The sequence below is a fragment of the Lepisma saccharinum genome, chromosome 8, assembly GCF_977018435.1.
Source record: "Lepisma saccharinum chromosome 8, izLepSacc3.1, whole genome shotgun sequence".
Lineage (NCBI taxonomy): Eukaryota > Metazoa > Arthropoda > Insecta > Zygentoma > Lepismatidae > Lepisma > Lepisma saccharinum.
The window spans coordinates 82729478-82749627 of NC_139236.1; the positions used below are offsets into that span (position 1 = coordinate 82729478).

Sequence of the window (20150 nt, forward strand, 5' to 3'; positions counted from 1 at the left end):
AGATCCCGAACAACCTTCTGTATAAACTGCATGCACACCCTAAAAGTAATTCTGCCGGCACCCATGCTGTGAACGCTGTAATTGGGCATATGTCTGTGTGTTCGAAATAAATAAATAAAGAATTTGCATCACTTGTTCGATTTTTACTCATGATGGTGGCGTTACCATGTGGCAATGCTATGCAGATACAGTAGCTACAGGCTTTTCAACAATTATTTCATTTATTCTATTACCAGAGCTGAGATAAAAAAGTTGCCGCTGATGCTTACGAATGGAGAAAATGACGCGCGCCATGATAAAAAAATGCCCACCATCTTCAAATCGGTGATAGTAAAAATAAAATATCAGTTGTTCTGAACTGTCAACATATGAGGCTCACACCACACAAAAAATATTTTTTTAAAAAAATGGTCAAGCAACCATTTTGTATGACTTCATATGAATTGACCCCTAAGGGAGCTTGGCAGCTAATTACAACACAAAGACAAGTTTTGAAAAATGTGCAGTATGCTGGTGGTCCAGCAGTAATGTTCCTATTGGACACGTCAAATATGTTGTTGGACTTCACATTCTATGTTTCATACGTTTCTATGGAAAGTGAATATTCAAGAGTGATAATGTGTGAATATAGGGTAATAATGATGTACTAAATAGTTACCTGAGCACGTTTAGCTCAGAGCCTTTGAAATTAATGTACAATGGATCTATGAAGTTTGAATTTTTAGAAAATAATCACATTTTGAAAGTAATTTTAAGGTTTATCAATTTTTAGGGTGAACGCATGGATTACCATATGGTAATGGGACATAATTCAAAAAGGAAGAATGAACATTTTCTGAAAATGATTCAATATCGCTTATTAGAGTGCGCGTCAAATCTCCTGCATATGGCGATAGCTAATAGCAGCGCACTGTAGCGGTGCCATGTCTTACACGGAAAAGAGACAGCATGTTTGAGCGAAACGCCTTGTCACGGAGAGCACGGAACTAGGCAACGCCGCACGTCTGTGATTCGCTGGTGCTGTTCAGCCTTTCAAGGCCATATGCAGGAGATTTGACGTGCACTTTAGTTAGGGCTGAGCTGATACTGATACATCGGTATCGGCCGATACCAAGGGGTATCGGTATCGGCTAGTATCGGTTAATTTTTTTTCGCCGATACCAAAGATTTTGAGTAGCTAGAGCGGCCAAGAGAAACAACTCATTTGTCAAGATTTGTCCTTTTCAAAAGATTGTTCACTCTTCCTTGTGACAGGTTGGGGCCCCCCACAAGAATTCCATGTACATTTCCAAAAATGATGCACCCTCCTGGGAAGCAGACGACAAGATCAAAGGCAGGGAGGGCTAAAGCGTAAGCACTGCGCCCAAACGTGACATTGAAGGCATGTAACTGCCTGGTGGTTAACACTATGTGGAAATAAAAGAAACCATTTATTGCCAATTAATTCATTCTTGTTCGCAAACTTGTGTGTCAAAACTAAAGAACGTGGTGTTTACAAAACCAGCATTACTAATTTCTAGGCTCATTCTGGAGTTCGTGGGAAAGGGATGAATGTCGCTGTGGGAGGGAGGAGGGTTGTGGATTTTCTTCTTGTGCTCTACCCATCTGTGTGACTGCTGCCTGATGCTGACACTGCAGTGACTTATTTTTAATGCAAATGACAGAGAATATTGGACAGCAGGGCATATACAGAGCTGCCAAATCAGCATGAAATATACGGAGCTGTATTTGTGTATATTTTTCCATCGTTTTCTTCCCTCTCCAGGTTAATCCAAATGATAAGAATGTTGTTTACATTTGTATTTATTTTGCATACCTTGTGCAAGTTGAACGCTATATGCACTACAGAAATTTTATTTTACATGCTATAACTTTCTCTCCCCTTAAAGATATGTATAATAAAATTGGGCGTGATGAAATGAAGCAGGGACACTTATAATAATCCACCGATTTTTCGGTGTATCTCCAACATTTCCAAAACTTTTTATTTTTTTGCATCCTCTGGGGTTAGAAAGAAGTTCACATAAAATCCATTTTAAGTGATATAATGCTATATGAGAACAATTTGGGAGTATTTAATGTTATTAATATAATGTGATGTGATGAGTTTTGTGACTCGGTAACTAGCCTTTGCTATTTTAAACTGAAATTATACAAGTATCTGTATCAGCATTGGTATCGGTTGGAATCGGTTAAGGTATCGGAATCAGTATCGGCAAATGTTGGTATCGGCTCAGCCCTCTTATTAGTACATAAAAACTGATATTAGACTAAAAATAAGGAAAACATTGACATAAAATAATTCATGCGTTTAAGGGTTAAAGTAGGGTAAAATTTTAAATAACAGGGCGATTGTCATATCACATCTGGAGATTTGAATCTCCTATTCATTTTCACAATTGTAATCTCATTAATGAGGTGTTCTAGATGTGTTTTTATGGAGTGGGAACAAATGATGAACTATAAGATACACCCACATGTATATTTTTCATTCAGTTGAGTGGTGTAAACTGTGCTTTTTTTTAGCTTTTTAAGCTTACTTTTTGCACATAGGCTAATCGAGACTGGATCTACAATTTTGATTTGGAATCGAACCCATATGTGCCTCCATCAAACACACATATGCTCAGTATGAAATTATCTGAACTAAAATTCATCTCGCTTGCTCTCAGCCAGTCATGATTGATTACTTTACTCACCACAAATAATAAAATCACCATTCTGTAGTACTTACCTTCCCATGGAAAGCTACCATTACCTTGTCCAGGCATGGAGGGTGGTGTAAAGCCTGGAACTATACAATATTTTGCAACTTTATATACATTTATTGCGTTTTGCAATTTTATGTGTAATTATTCATAGGCAATGAATGTCTATGGACTCAAATTGTAAAGTAATAGATTGCCTCATAAATATTGCTAATATAGTAAGTATAGTTTTATTAATAATAACACTCCAAACAATGAAGATATGTTGAGTACAGTGTTGGATGCTTTGCTTTAATTTTTATATCTGAGTATCTTTTCAGTAAGTAGTACTCGTCAATTATAACCAGAATGCATTGATATTACAAAACCAGTTAAATTAAGAATCTTTATAAGTATATTATATAATAAATACCTTGCAACATTTTTGACTAACCAATGAAGTTTTTTTCATATTTAAACAATTAGCTGCCAATGTTCCCATAATAGGAACATGTCTTTTAATTTTTTTCTCACCCTCGCATTGAAATATGTAAAAATGTTTAATTATTTTATCAAATATACATGAAGTGAATAACATATCAATATTTTTTTAACTTCTTAAACTCCTATTGTCATAAAATTATATATCTTCAATTTTGGAAAAAATATTGTTTTTGTATTGATTTTAAAATTTTCATTTCTACTAGTTCTTTTATTGCTATTTTTTTTCTAATTAGGTAATATTTAGTAATATATCCATACTTGCATTATATAATGAAAATATTTTTTAAAATTATATATTGTAAGAGAAAGAGTACTACAATGGGAGCATTGGCATAATCTCCTCGCACCAGAAGTTTTGCATTACGCTTCTGTAATGGGAGCATTGGCTTGAAATGCGAGTTTACTTCAGCCGCTAATCTTTCGCCCTAGCAGTCACACTCTCATGTGAGATGGCTTTGTTGCTTTTGCTATCGTCAGTTCTTGATTGTGTGTGTGTGTGTTTGGATGTGTTTTTGATTTCAACAATTTCTGAGTATGACAAAATTTTGCAACATCTTCTACATGAAACCTTGAGATATGACAATAAAAAACAGCAAATTAACTCTCATATCGATGTTCGTGATCTGAAGATGTTTTGGGGAATTATTCTTTTCAGTGGATAAAAATTCATTACCAGAAGAGGATTTACACTGGATTAAAGCTGATGACTAGTAGTGCACAATAGTATGTCAAGAGGTAGATTCCATGATAAAAAGTAAATCAAAAGATTTCAAGTCATCGGTTACAATCAGAGAAAATCCTTTGGGTGATTGTCACTTACTGGAAACAAATGAGATGAAGAAAAGAGAAAGAGTCATCTTTGATATGTCTTCTCCTGGAGATATTTGTGTCATAAAGTGGCATGATAATCATAGTGTGTATTGTATCAAATTCTGAGTCTGTAGTGGGGCTTGCTAAATGCTACAGCAAGCCTCAGAACAAGGTAATTGATGTTCAGCAACCTCTTATAGTGGAGTGCATCAAGTGTGACATGATGTTACATAGGAAGTGCTCTGAGAATTTCATATCATAAATAGTCAAATATTCACTAACTGTAATTAAGATACCTGTGTTGTAAATTTTGCATATACAGTAGTATGTTTCTGTTTTTTGTATGATATCAAATATCTATAGTTATTATTCCATATACTTTACAAACCTTCAGAACTGGAATAACCTACTGCCAGCAGTATATTAGGTCAATGTTCCTACAATGGGAACTAGCAATAATTTTAATGCTGTAATAAAAATGTTAATGTTCCTAACACATATTTCTTTTGGAGTCCAAATTGAATAAAATTAATCAGTTTTGGACTAAAAAATCAGTATTCTTCAAGTATGGCAGGAAATGGGTTAAAGGAGAATAATTTAATATTTTTCTTTTATAAAAGTTACGAATAAGTTATCTTCTAATTTATGCATTTAACATTTACAGTGCTGTTGTGTGTAGAAAAAAGGCTTTTTAAACCTACCTCCATTTAAAATTCCATTAACTTCTGTTTTTACAATGTGATAGGAAAGAAATGTTTTTCTTTATTTTTGTTGCAAGTATATAGATTAAAATATATTACAATTATATTATTTAATTTTCATAAAGTAATATACTAACCTGGCAAATAAAGAATACACCCTGAAGTTGTGAGATTCTACCTGGTAATATCTTTGTTTATTTCTGAATTGTTTACTTACTTCTAGAATGGTATGCTGAAAGTTTCCTATTGTTTAAAATCTCCATTTGTATGCTTTAATTGAAAGAACAAAATTATTTGTTATTAATTGTTGCATTATGATTGATTATTCTTCCTTGCTCGATAATTAAAATTAGCACAAATGCATACCAGTGTTAACAACTTGCAATCTTAAAGAATGTTATCTTCCATATTGGTGCTAAAGTTTCCACACAGGTTAGGCATAATTTTAACCTAACTTCCATCGGTTTTGAAAATTATATTCCATTCTTGTTACTCAGATCTATGCACATATTTATTTAGATATTCCTCATCATTTCTCTTTATTATACGTAATCGAAGAAGGATACTACACATTTTTTCATGTATTAATTGTCAATGTAAATTGAAAACGGTGAAATACTGTCAAATCTATAAACAAATAATTGTCATTTATGTTCTGACATGCAATGAAAATATTGATCGCTCATTATGTAATCAAATTTCTGCATACAGTTACTGTGAATGAAGTAAACAAATAACTATTAAATTAACTTACTTGAAAGTGCATTATTAACTAGAAATAAAGGTATTAATATTTAATATGTTGTATTCTTTGTAAATATATAATATAAAATTAAGTAGGCATTTATGTGATAGTAGTGTTTGGAAATGAAAGGGAATACATAATAACATCACTTTCATGTTTGCTATTTTATTAATAAACTTATTTATAATATCTGCAATGGAGGTTAGTGAAGCAAAATTTATTTAGGTCAAATTAATATTTTTGCCAAAAATATTTTATTTTGAACCTATCAGGGACATACTTTTAAAAAATAATTTAAATTTTATCTAATTTTCATCTTCATTACAAAACAATGGATGATATTTAGTGAACAACTTCTCCCTCATAATTCATTGTTCAAAATCACGTTTTGCCCCCATATTTCTGGCAAACAGATGAGATCCTACATTGAAAACATTCCAGGTAAATATTGGCCATTGCCAAAGTGTGATCATATGAGGAATGCGTACGTATAAAATATCACAAATTTATTGCTGTAAGAAGTCTTCTCATATGCTTTCCTTAACACGTCAAGCTGAATATCATCCATTGATTTTGATCTATGCTTTCAGAACTAGAAGATTATGTTAGACATTAAGAATATTTTAAATCAATTACCTGCATTTGAAACTGGTGAGAAGCAAATTTGTGTTTTTCAGTTCTTAATATTTTGAGTTAAAATTACATATAAATATTATAACTGCTATGCACAATATTAATGCAATCAACCATGAAAGTTATATTGCTTTTATCTGATTGAGTTTTACGTTTTTTACAATCACAAATTTCTGCTGTTAGAAGTCTTCTCATACACTTTGCTTAACACGTGTGAATCAGCTTGACCGACTTCATGCTGTTCCCTCCCAAACTGCACTCCGTAATGACGTCTAGCTGAATATCATCCATTGATTTTAATCTATACTTTCAGAACTAGAAGATTATGTTAGACATTAAGAATATTAAAAATCAATTACCTGCATTTGAAATTGCATTTGAAGCTGTGGAGAAAAGCTAATTTGTATTTTTCAGTCCTTAATATTTTGAGTTAAAATTACACATAAATATTATAACTGCCATGCACAATTGCTTTTATCTGATTGAGTTTTACATTTTTTTACAATATCCAGACATGAATTTATTGCTTTGGTAATTGAAATTAATAATTCTACTTTATGCTTATTTAAAGCATATTTTTTATCACAACAGCTTTCATGTTTTTTTATAACATTCCAATTAAAATTGATATATTAGGTTAAAAGGGCTACAGTTTCCTAATAGTTTCACGTATAAAAAAAAAGGTAAAGTGCTCCCCTGTGCTTAGCACCACACCATGAAGGCGTATAGGGGGTATGGGGGTAACGCCCCACACAATCTTGACCCGGTCGTGAGTGGGGGTGATGTGATCAGCATCACGCCCCAATTTCACGTATATAGTATAATATTACTAAATCAAAAATATCTGATAGAAATAAATTAGTCCGAATTTGTCAAGTAGAAACAGGAGAATTCAATATTAAATTTCTTACCACCATCTCCCGAAACTAAAGGAAAGTGATTATATTAAATTATTAGACTATGTTTCCTTTAAATTGCTGATTTCTTAAGTAATAGAAATATACTTGCAGAATGCTAATTTTAGAAATTTTTCAAGATTAATAATAGTAAAATCCAGAACACAATATATATTGATGCATTGACCAGGTTCTTCAAAGCATTGACAGGGATCGGAGGTTGAACTCTTGCCCAGCTCAGAGGAATGACTTGTGTGTTCTGGTTAAAACCCACTTATTGTCCCCGATGACCAGGTGTGGAGAGAATAAGGGAGAGTCTGGATCATCTCAACCTTGTTCAGGCAGTCTGCATGGCTCATGAGTAAATTGCTGTCAGACAGTTTCATCTCAGTGTGTTGCTCTGTATGGATGCCTTGGTCCGGGTCAGCAGCTGACGAGGGGCTTCGATTTCTCATTCTGATATTCCGGGCATACTATGGAGTGCAGTCGATGGGTATTTGCAGTCTCGCAGTTGGATGTGCTAATGTCGTGTACGACTTGGTGAGAGTGGTTGTCTCGGATAGTTCTATGGTTCATGTCGTTGGGCCTCCTGATGGCGCAGTGGTAGCATCATTGCCTTGTAATCAAGGGGTCCCAGATTCAATACCTGCTAGATGCACATTGTGGTTCAGATCCCAGTTTAAACTGTATGTCCAGTCCCAGTTAGCTTTTCTGTGCATAAAGTGGACTTAAAATGCCAATTCAATCAATCGTGCCGGCGTCGTGGCGATGGTGATGGCAAGCGGACATTGGCATCAGGAGATGGATGGAGACTGGAGGTAGGTCAAATGACCATGGTTGGAGCAGGGCCCTGACGGCATGATGTGCCCTTTGGAAGAAGCTGCAGGAGTTACTGTCCTGGGGTTCCTTTCTGTTGCTCGCTCTGCCGACGGTCCTTTTCACTTCATATGATCTGACTGTTATCTCAACATCTTCCTGCAATTGTGATTTCTGACTGCCTCTTTCAAATTTTGTTCTCTTTATATTTGGTTATTTTGCCGTGACTTATTGCTGACCAATCTTACCGGGATTAAGACTGTTTACTTGTTTTGATTAGTGGCTACACCCAGAAGAGATTATGGTATGCCCGGCATTTGACGTCACTTAAGTGGTATTTTGTTTGTCAGTCTGACTAAGTTTTGATTGATGACTTGAGACGACATGATTTTTTGATCTCTCCCTTGTACTCTCCACAATATACATAATATTTTTAAATGCAATATCTTGTCAATGACTACTTCATTTATCAATTACCGAGAAAATATTACTCTACCATTAGTTTTGTATGGTAATACACCACTACATGTCAAACGTTTTAGGTCTTGTGGTTCTTCTTATCTACACAGAAACTATGTAAGTTTATAGTATTCTTATCATCTGAAAGTGCATATCACTCATATAACGAGTTCATAGAAATACAAATAAATAACTTTAAATGAATGCAAATTGCAATTTTTATTTAAGGCATAGTTGTTCAGTACTATGAACATTAGTGACGTTTTAAGAAACAATGCAAATAAGCATGTTTAAAAATTCAGTAAAGCCCTTTTTAATTGAACCACAGAATTGTATTTTTAATTGCACTTTTAATCTCAGATGCTTCCTACGCTTCCGTTATGGTTAATTAAATCATAAACAAAATTTTATCCTACTCATAAATTTAGAAAATATTATAATTCTTTCAAAACCATACCTGCATTGGAATTTGCATTTGCATCTGTCAAAAAATTATATTTTTTGTCATTCACCTTTCTGTATAGTAGTTTAGGCGTGTATAGTATTAATATGAGGAGAAGAGAAAATTTTCAATTTAATTTATTTTACAAAAAATATTGTCATATCAAGTATATAAAAAAATAATTAAGATTCCATTATAGGAATATAAGATTTATGTTTGTTATTTTATGAATAAATATGACAAATTGAAATAAATATTCTTAATCGCTTTGAATGCAAATGAAGTACTCACCTCCTCCATTAGCTGACACTAAAATATAATAGAGTTTCTACTTAAATTTTTTGGGAATATTAAATATATTTTTTTTTAAATTACAAATATAAAATAATGCACAAGAATATTTTGAATATTCAATTTCCTCTGAACGCTGACATGTGCCTGTATAGTAGGTAAAATTAGAATATTACAATTTTTTGAAGGCAAATTCAAATTAATTATTTGACTAGATGTCGGTGTCTGTGGTGCATTAGTCAGCAGCACACGAGATGAGGTGTCATAGATTCGAATTTTGTGTACGATATTGATGATATAAATGTGTCAATCCCATCACCCTTTTATGAGATGATAATAGATTCTTTTCGTCACAATTCATAATAACAGAAAAAAAATCTTCAGAATTGATTTTTACATATGACTTTTCAAACATGCTAATCTTTTATAAATGGCAATAGTTCATGTTTTAATATTCTAGACAATAAATAATAAATAATATTTATTCATGAAATATTAGCAAGAAATATTTTCCGGTGCATAAAATGTTATGAAATATAGTTGAAGTGTTATAAATACATGAAAAAAAAATATATATATATATAACACATACCTGCATTTGAATTTGCATTTGCACCTATTTTAATGAGAAAGTGTTTAAATATACTTCAGAATTTAGATACGAAAGTAAGGACTATTATGTGTACTAGTATCTACAAAGTGTGTAATATTTTACTTTAAAGATTCTTTAAAATATATAAAAATAGAATGTAGTTTGGCCTATCCATAGCTCTAAGTGTCTTCCCACTACTGTGAAATAAATTATAGATTTGAGGGATATTTGTACATTTATTATAGTTTGGAGAAGAAACAAAAATGAAATCATTTAAAATGTAGACTAGATGTAGGTATAAGTTAATAATGTTCTTCAAAGTATATGTATTTTTTCCATTTTTATAATTTGTCAACAATTGACAATTGTTTTGTATATTCGTATTTGTTGCTTTATTATAATAATTATGCTGCCAAGGATGAAAATGAAATACTGAGCAAATTACATGGAAAGCAAGATTTCGAAGTCTTGCTCTCTTGTACATAATCGTGATGTTCTATGCATTCTACAAGAAAAGCCAACAATGTAAAAATCCGTTTAAATATTTTTAATATTCTGTTCATATGCAATAAAGTGGATATATAATTACCAGTACCTGATCCTGAACCAGATCCTCCTCCAGATCCTGAAGCTGAGCCTGACCCTCCACCAGAACCTGAACTGGATCCTCCACTGGAACCTTGTCCCCATCCCGAACCTGATCCTTCACTAACACCTGAACCTGACCCTCCACCAGAACCTGAACCAGATCCTCCACCAGAACCTTGTCCCCAACCTGAACCTGTTCCTCCACCAGAACCTGAACCAGATCCTGAGCCCAATCCAGAACCTATTTGAAGAAAGTTTGTTAGGAAATTATTTTTCTAAGTATAAAATGCTTTATACAGACAATTAATGTCAATCCAGTGCATACTATTACTATAATAAGAAGAACTATACAGCGTACGTTTTTAGAAGCGATATCGGGCAGGGGCATGCAGAGCGTGTCCTTGACGACCAGCCAACGGCAGGAGTGCAACGTTGACAGGAGTGCAACGTTGACAGGAGTGCAACGTTGTACAGTTAGGAGACTGCGGCATGCAAGTTAAACGCCGTGTTCTGTATTTTTCTTGCACACAAGAAGTTTTCATAAAACTCATTACTTTAAGGTTCATCATAAGATGGGGCGAGACATTTTAAACCTGACTGTCCAAGTTCCATGAATTTATGTCGCCTACAGCCGGATCTATCATTTCTCGAATAAACAAGGAAACAGCACGCCTCAACATAATCACAAAAACCCTTTCATTTTCCTTCTGTCTGTTTATATATATATATATATATATATATATATCCTTGCCACCGTGTTAACGCTGCTGAGATGTGTCTTGGGAAAGCTATGAGTGTTAAATTCGATTGAATATACACAATGACTCTTCATTGTCGTGAGCGTTCACGAACATTGCGAGTCTGAGTCAGTTTGAGTTCAGCATTTTCGTAGCGAGGGTGGCGTAAAATTATATTACTCGTACACCACGGAGAACAGTTGTGAGAGGATTTAATACAGCCCATATTGATTAATTTGATTAATTTTACTTTGGTTTTCTGCAACTTTTGGATAATTGCGAAGATGAAGATGAGTGATGATAAGATGAAATTGATGAAACGACACTTATAAATACTCATGCCCAGGCTGGGATTCGAACCTGGGACCCCTGGTGTCATAGTACGATGTGCAATACAGCCCTTACGTTCAATTTTCTGCAATAGTGTGTGTCCTGTGAGTGTTATTTAATAATTGGCGCTCTCGAAACCTAGCACCAGTAGTACAGGCACCAAGGGTAAAATAATACGTTCACAAGATAGAAATATTTCTTTTTTAGTTTAATGTATTTATTTTGTTTTACATAGCAGATGTGTGAAGTTGATGTGCAAGGGATTACCCAAAGGAAGTGAATGGATCTGTTGAAGTCAAGGGGGTAGGGAAGGGTTTAGCGAGATGTGTTATCCATGGAAAGTGATATGTGGAGACTGACAACCAAGAAGAAAGCGAATATCCGTAGTGGACATCACTGTTACGAAGAAAAACAAAGATGGTGGTGGTGCTGTGCTAGGTTGCATATGTGTCGACATGTTCACTGTGTGCAGAGTGGAGTTGCCGAGGGACCCACATCACAGACGATTTTCAAACTGTCTGCCATTAACTTCCACACAGAGATGACAACGCCAAATCAACGATTGTCTAATGTGAGCAAACAACTCCACGGTGTCTGTTATCGTTGCTGCAGCGACACTAATGCATGCAACGAGATTCAGGCAAAACATCACGAGGAAATGTGTGGTATGTGCCACCACACAGGCGAACAGGGAAAATGTACGGCCCAATCAAATGGTCATGCACTATCCCACACCACACATTAACCGCAAACCTGTGCTGATGGTGTGCAACAAGAATTGCATGTGGATTTGCAAAATCTCAAACGTGACTGTTTTTACTATTGAACATGCTCATTTTGGTGAATGTTTCTTCATCGGTCCACAATACCCTGTTCGCAAAATTTGGGATAGTTTCCATCTGATACAAAAACCATTGGCAAAATACCATACGTGGGTCAAAGTCCTGAAGTAAAAGGTCTTGTACCTTTTGGAGTTTGAAAGGGTACATCCCCTCTTCGGACAGAATGCACCACACATTAACATGGGAGGTGTTGTGGTCACTGGCTATAGCATGCATACTGGTGTCAGGACAATCCCTGAGGGGATGTAACACCGCATCCACAAACTGATCTGTGCGCACACTTCGTGGTCTTCCAATTTCTCGATGGGGTGGTAGCACTGATCCTGTTTCCCGAAGTCGAGTATGCACTCTTTGAAAGAAGGTGTGCGACGGCAGCCTCCTATTTGGAAAAGGCTTCGCTTTAAAAGGAAAGACAATAAATTAGAAGAAAGAAAAGAAGAATAAGCCATTTCCAATAATAGAAGGAAGAAAAGAAGAGGAAGCCTTTTCCCTAATCAAAGATAGAAAAGAAGAAGAAGCCTTTTACCAAAATATAAGGAAGAAAAGAAGAAGCCTTTTCACTTATCAACAATAGAAAAAGAAGAAGAAGCCTTTTACCAAATAAAGATAGGAAGGAAGAAGAAACCTTTTCCCAAAATAGAAGGAAGAAAAGAAGAAGCCTTTTCCCCAAAATTGTGAGAAGAGAAGAAGAAGAAGATTTCCTTTCAATTATACATATATTTATAAGAAGAATATAACCGATGTAAATTTGGAATCAGCATAGATATATATTTCAATGTATATACAAGCTTCGCTATATATTTTCTCTATATTGTGTATAGTTTCCAGAATATAGATCTGCATTTAACTATATCCTCTTGGCTATAAAATGCTTTCTTATTTGGAATTCTCGAATAAAGAACCTATCCCCTGAGATTAAGATATTTCTGTAGCCGTGGTATAAGTTTATTTTAAGAAGTGCACTAGAGGGACTTTGCAAAGGAGAATACATGATAATATCCTAATTTCATATTTGAACTTTTATCACTAATCTTATATCATAGCAATATTATTGGCAATATTTTGTTGATAAATTCAAGAATCCTTGGGCCATTTTAAAATGCTTTTTAAACATAGAGGTCAAATTAATAATTCTGCAGAAAGATACTTATTACTAAACACAGACATTTTAAAATAACATCCCTCAATGAACTGCAAATTACTGATCTACTTGAATCATTAGCCTAAACCAATTGACTTGAACCTGTATTTTCAGAAGTAGTAGAGTTGTCTTAAACATTAAAAAAACATTTTTTTAAAAACTATGTAACATACCTGCATTTGAAATATTTGAAATTAAATGTGCAGCCGGTGAAGAAAGAGTTTGAGTTTTTTTATATTTCAGTTAATATTCATAAAAATATTGTAAATGCAATGTAGGACATTAGTATAATATGCAAAAAGTAATGTATTTTAACAGGAATATTTGTTGTCTTGCATTGTGTTGTAATGTAACACTTCATTGTTTCATTGTACACTATTTTGTGCATTTTTATTTTGTAATATTTTTATGGAATATTTTTTATCTGATTCACCCTTTTGTTATTTATAATATCTATACACGATTTTAGTTTTTTGGTAATTTCAATGAATTCATTAGCTTATATAACAAGAATATTTAAAGAAAATAATGTAAATTATATATTATGACATCAGCGTGCATGTTAAAAACTTTTTTATAATTCCAATTAGCAATTGATGCATGAGGCGCATCCAGAAAGTAAGTTCCGATGGACTGTAAAATGAAAGACGAACGTCAGAAGATAATGATTTTATTACTGTGGAGTTAGTGATACATAACCTACTTTTCATCATATGCTCCATCCTTGTTGAGGCATTTGTCGTAAAGTGGCACCAGCATTTGTATGCCTGTGTCAAAGAATTCTGCCGCCAAGGACTGGAACCAGGATGTCGCACCCATCTGCATCTCTGCTGCAATGTCAAAACGTTGTCCGGCCAGACATCGTTTCAGTTGGAAGTTGCTGGGTGCGAGATTGGGGCTGTAGGGGTCATGGTCAAAGATATCCCAACCATATTGCTGCAGAGTAGCCTGCGTGAGCCTTGCTGTATGGGGGCGTGCGTTATCATGCAACAACGTTATTCCTGCGCTCAGCATTCCAAGTCTTTTGTTCTAGATCGCCCTCCGCAGTTGCCACAAAGTGTCACAATACTGTTCAGCTGTGATTGTGCTCCCATGGGGTAAAAACTGGGTGAGGAGGACACCCTGTCGGTCTCAGAAGACTGTGCACAACACTTTTCGGGCAGACAATGTTTGTTTGAATTTGATCTTGACGTGCCAACCACTATGTCGCCAGTGCATGGACTGTTGCTTGGTTTCTGGCATCACGTAGGACACCCATGTTTTGTCGCCTGTGACAATGTGGTAAAGGAACTGGTGAGCTTCCTGGTGGTAACGCAGCAGGAAGGTTAAAGCAGACACTAGGTGCTTCTTCTTGTGCTTCGCTGTCGGTTGTTTGGGAACCCATCGTGCACACAACTTGCGAAACTGCAGTTACCGGGTGACGATCTCATGCAGCAGGGAACGGGAAATCCTGACATGAGAGTTCGGACATTGTGAATCACCGGTTCTGCAGATTTGCTTGCTGCACACTTTCCGCCAATTCAGGCATCACCATGAACGGTCAGCCACTACGGTGTTTGTCGTGCACATTGGTGCGGCCTGCTGTGAATTTTCTCACCATCTTCTGACCATTCCTTCACTCATGACATTCGGTCACTTCTCACAACTGCCGGTGGATCTCTGACTCTGACAGCTTCTTATCGAGGAGAAACCTGATTGCCTCGCACTCGGCGGGAGACTGTATGCACACAGCCATGTTTAACATACTACAGATCTCTCACCACTGACTTCACACAACTGAGCTCACACCAGGTTATGGCTACGTGTTCCTCCTCGACTCCTGCACAAGCACTTCCCGCTCTGACCACTCGTGCCATTTTGGGGCTCTTTCGTAACTTACTTTTTAGATGCACCTCGTATTAACATAAAAATGTTACCAATTCCTAAAATCTACACATATTTATATATAGTAGGGATGGGCTGATATGAAATGTTGGCCGATCCCGATAAAGTTCTGATATAAAATTTACCAATACCGATAACCAATATTATACCGATCCGATATAAAATTCCAAATTGTCCTTGAAGAACCTGAATGGTCCATTGACCTCCTTAATATTTTTTTCCATGTGACTGCAGTACAAATGAATTTTCATATTTAGACATTTACTTTTTACAAAGTAGGGCATAGAGATTATCAATAAATATTATAACAAAATGGTAGAATTTGACACAAAATTGTAAGATACGAGTATTATAGATATATATCGAATCAGTGAAATAATAGGTAATTTTACCGATAAATCAATACACCGATATTCCCATATCAGTTGATACCAATAGAGCACAGATTTATCTGTCCCATCCCTAAATATATAGCATAGTCACGGCTATAGTACAATAAAAGTACATGAGAATCGCTGATAGAAATAAATAAATCTGAACATAGATATAAGGGAATTCAATATTAAAATCCTTACCGCCATTCCCAGAAACTAAGGGAAGAAATATTACATTAAAATTAAAACACATATTTCATTGTAATTGCTACATTCTGGAGTAATAAAAGCACACTTATTCAAACGTAAATAACCATAAAGTACAAGACATCATTTTGTATAAAATTCAATATATAGTAAAATACTATTTCAATTATCAATACTTGGAAAAACATTACTCAATTTTTAAGTTCTGGATGGTCATACACCACTATATGTTGCAAAGTGTTGGAAATTCTAAACCACATAGAAACTATCAATTGCACTGGCATGTATTACCTAAATTGTTCATCTTAATTAATGAAAAGTTTTAAAAATAGTTTTTTGTAAATGGAATACTGAACTATACTTAATTGCATTATTAAACACAGATGTTTTCATGTCCATCTATTGTTATTGAAACAATAAATGAAGCAAAAAATTTTATTAAAGTTCCATACCTGCATTGGAATTAGAATTTGCATCTGTCAGAAATTGAATATAAAAGGTTTAATATTAATTTTTCTATCAAGTAGTATCAAGATTAATATAATGGAACACGATTTTCTCTTCCTTACTTTTATTTTCCAAATGATCATAGCCCATTCAACTTTACAGTAAAAAATTCAACAAAATACCAAAGGAGTATCAGTTGTATTTTGTCATTTTTTCAATAAACAATTCACTCTCTATTAAAAGTTGGAAATTTGTATAATACAGTAAAACTTCTCAATAACGGACAGGCCTGGGGGAAAAATAAGTGTCCGTTATTAAGAAGTGTCCGCTATTCAGAAAAAGTGTAGGATTTTACACATAGGCGTAGCTAGAACTTTATATTTGGGTGTGCACAAAGGAAAAAAATGAAGTCTTGTACCTTTTTAATAGCATATTTTGCAACACAATCACTTGGCTCTTTAACTGCACTGACGTTTGTAAAGGAATATAAATTCACTAAATGACAGTGTTGAAAATTTCTGAATATATGTAGTAGAAAAAATTAAATTGCATCGAAATTACACACACACAAAATGTTCATAAATGTTACAAACAAATACATCAAAATACACGTCATCTATAACAAGAGACGTCTGTCAAAATGTACAATGTTCTTAAACTCATCAATAACTTCATTTACATCAATAGACGAAGCATTTTCCTGTTCCAGAAATAGCAAGAGCAGGGCTTCCAATCTACCCTGCTTCTGAGTTGCTCTTAATTTAGTTTTAACTTGGGTAAGCTTGGAGAAAGCTCTCTCACACATGCAGCTTGTGACAGGTATAGAAGAAAAGCGCTGTAGTACAGAGTACAATGGAGTAAATATCTTCTTTCTCCAATGACATCAAAATATCAAAAAACTATAGACACTCGTTTCATCAGCGATAATGCACACGTTTGTACCAAGTAATGACATTTTCAACTTCTTACAAATTGCCGCTTATTTTCTCTGTTATTCAAATATCTGTCTAATTCTCTTTGATAAAGCAGCCCATTAGGGTGTGCCTAGGCACATCCGGCACACCCCATAGCTACGCCTATGATTTTACACAATAGGATAAGCATATTACAGTACATACTTTACGAACATAATGTTTTATTTCTTCCTACATTCAAGGAACAAAATACTGTACTACATATGGTGAATTTAAATTTATTAAAGTATCCCTACGTACATTTCAAAAAGGAACATACAGTACAGGCATGTTGTTGCTATGAGCATGACAAAACCATTCAAATGTTAAGTTGCCAACTTTCAAGCCCGTGTATTGGGAAATGAGCGTTTGTCAGAAAGAATTTTATTTCCAGTCTACAATTGAAGGATGTCACTTTTGTTTCTTAAAATATCACTGATCTGTGTTTTTCCAACAGCAAACCGCACGGCCATGTCTCGAACACTAAGTCTCTCTTTCTCGTAGACGTTGATGACTTCAACTTTTTCCTTTAAAGTCAGTCATTTGTGTTTCTGCGACATTGTACAAGAAGTGACAAACACTTCTCAAGATAACCACAAAGAATACTGTCTACTGTATGCACTTTTAAAAAGAAATACGTTCGGTGTAACATGTAACAATGCACGCTAGTTCGAAATACTGGCCATTGTTGTGTCGAATTCCAGGAATTGCAACCATTTTCTTTCAGGCTGTCCGTTATTAAGAAGTTTTATTTGCATTGGGGAGGTAGTTTTCAATTGTCCGCGTCCGTTATTGAGAAGTAATATTGCCATTAAACCCCATGTATTTCTGCCGAGGAATTTAAAAATGTTTGTAATTTAGAGGTGTCCGTTATAAAATGTTACACATTTTTTATGTTTTTCTTTTTCTCTATGCACAGTACAAATTATATGATATTCGGATTTTATTGTTGCAATGATGATGAAAATCAACAGCCATGTAATATCGATATGTGGCAAAAAGGGAATAGAATCTAGAGTCAGCCACATCTTCTTATAGCTTTATTTCTCATATTTAAATCTACAGAATTAAGGGGCTGAGGGACAATTTTGTACCAGTTGTGCATTTATTTCAATATAGTCCAAATAGGCAATGCTACTGAGGAAAAAAGCTGGTGTTGAATAGAGTATGAATTTCTCCTCATGTTGCAAGTGAAAGCATTTGTTAAAGTTGATTATTAAGCTAGATACGATGTTTGAAAAACATGATGAATAAGAATTTTCAGAAACACATTTATTCCTTATGGGGAATCAACTTCAACTTAAAGTTACGGCTAATCAAATGGAAGTTTTGACATTTCCGCCTGTCTATTACTACTTCAGTCTGTCCTTTTTCCGTTGATATATTTTTCTATGCCATCGAAAGTTTGATATTCTCAAGAGAACAAATAAAATAATACTTCCATAAGAGCAATGTATTTCTCCTTGCCTTCCACGGCCATCCTGGCAGTGTTGCCAAACCTGATGCACATAAGAGAGCTAAATTTTACCGTAAACAGAGTAAAAACTTTCATGGAGCTAGATTTACGAAACTGGATAAAGTGCCACCTGGGGTAATTTTAGGAGTCAAATGAGTGGGGGTGTGGTTGAAGGGGTGCTGTTATTACCGTTAGCGTTAATGTGATATCAATTTATTCTTAGTTTTCACCGTCTAGATTTGGCGGCATCACCCATTTCAATAATCCACCGATGGTCATATGAAATCGAAAATAAAGTATACCCGTATAACAATATTATGGCATCTTCACGCCAGCCAAGGTGCTATAAAGGAAAGTAGCTGGGGATGTAAGAGGGGCGTAGGGCGACATAGCCAATATATCAATATCACGTCACATGCAAAATGTATACTTATGACAGAAGTTGTCTATGTAAGCTGGACCCAGTGATGGCATCATTGTGGGGCAGGTGGGTGCCATAGTTCACAACCAAACGAGTGCACGAAAGAGCCAGATCTGGCTCCAAAAGAGCGAAGCTGGCAACAGTGATCGGCAGCTGCTGAAGAGAGAAGGACCTAGGGGAAATTGTCCCTTTCCCCCTTAAGGTCTTTGCCTTCATGTTTTTCAAATGCATTTATTAACCTATGAACTAATTAAATTATAAAATGTGATTATGCAAGTAAACTGACTCACCTGCGCCATGAGTGGTGACTAAGAGATAACAGAGTTTAAACTTAATATTTTTTGTAATATCAAAAAATAGTTCTAGAAAATTAAAATATTAAAAAATTAAACCAAAAGCAATATTTCTGAAATTTGCTTTCCTCTCAACATTGACGACGACTGTATGTAGTGATAATGAGTGAAATTAAATTATTATAATTTCACTCAGTACAAATTTTAATTGATTTTACTAATTTGATGTCTGTCTCTACTAGAGTTGCAAAAAAGCTGGCTTTTTTGAATGGACGTTTGTTTTTGTTTTTACAATAAAAAGCCAGGTTTTTGGAGAGAAAAAACTGAAATTTTGGCATCCTTGGCTTTTTGCCAATTACAGTTAATCTATTTCACTTGAAGTTACTGTTATTAGCTTATAGGTTTGTAATGACATATTTTACAACTGGCTAAATAAAAATTACATAATGTAGCAGCCAAAAGACAGATATTGGCCAATCCCAGTGGACACATATTGCATAACGATTCAGATACAATTTTAACCCTAGCTTACAGGAAGATAGGCTTGCAGGCCCACCATATCTATGTTTTAGATTTTTCAACTGTTTGAAAATAAATTCCATTGTTCCCTAGGATGTTCCCAATATGTCTGTATTACTTTTGTTCATAAAAAAATAAATCTAATGTAATAGGATGCAAAATGAACTTCGTGGCATATCAGGTGCCATTTTTGAATGCATGTCATTTGAGACACTAATGCCAGTGACAGTGTACAATTGATTAGTATGACCGTAATTATTATATTTAATAAACAACTGCACCTCTACAAATAAAAAAGCATTAATAAAAAAAAGATGTGGATTTTGTGAGTTTTAGTGAATGATAAAATATATGTGAGACACCGATGCAATAATAGGTTAAT

At 34.7% G+C, this 20150-nt stretch overlaps 1 protein-coding gene across 1 annotated transcript in view; it reads right to left on the reverse strand.

The window, feature by feature from the left end:
- LOC145991865 (uncharacterized) overlaps positions 1 to 20150 on the reverse strand; it is a 207070-nt gene that overhangs the window by 121363 nt on the left and 65557 nt on the right. Inside the window, exons 30-42 of the mRNA XM_083127903.1 lie at positions 19247 to 19264; positions 16132 to 16155; positions 15674 to 15688; positions 10376 to 10405; positions 10166 to 10315; positions 9577 to 9600; positions 8985 to 9002; positions 8709 to 8732; positions 6992 to 7006; positions 6440 to 6463; positions 5457 to 5474; positions 4703 to 4726; positions 2735 to 2794 (exon numbers count right to left, since the gene is read on the reverse strand). Of these exons, the coding sequence (XP_082984029.1) occupies positions 2735 to 2794; positions 4703 to 4726; positions 5457 to 5474; positions 6440 to 6463; positions 6992 to 7006; positions 8709 to 8732; positions 8985 to 9002; positions 9577 to 9600; positions 10166 to 10315; positions 10376 to 10405; positions 15674 to 15688; positions 16132 to 16155; positions 19247 to 19264 (444 nt within the window). The remainder of the gene's footprint in view (positions 1 to 2734; positions 2795 to 4702; positions 4727 to 5456; positions 5475 to 6439; positions 6464 to 6991; positions 7007 to 8708; positions 8733 to 8984; positions 9003 to 9576; positions 9601 to 10165; positions 10316 to 10375; positions 10406 to 15673; positions 15689 to 16131; positions 16156 to 19246; positions 19265 to 20150) is intronic.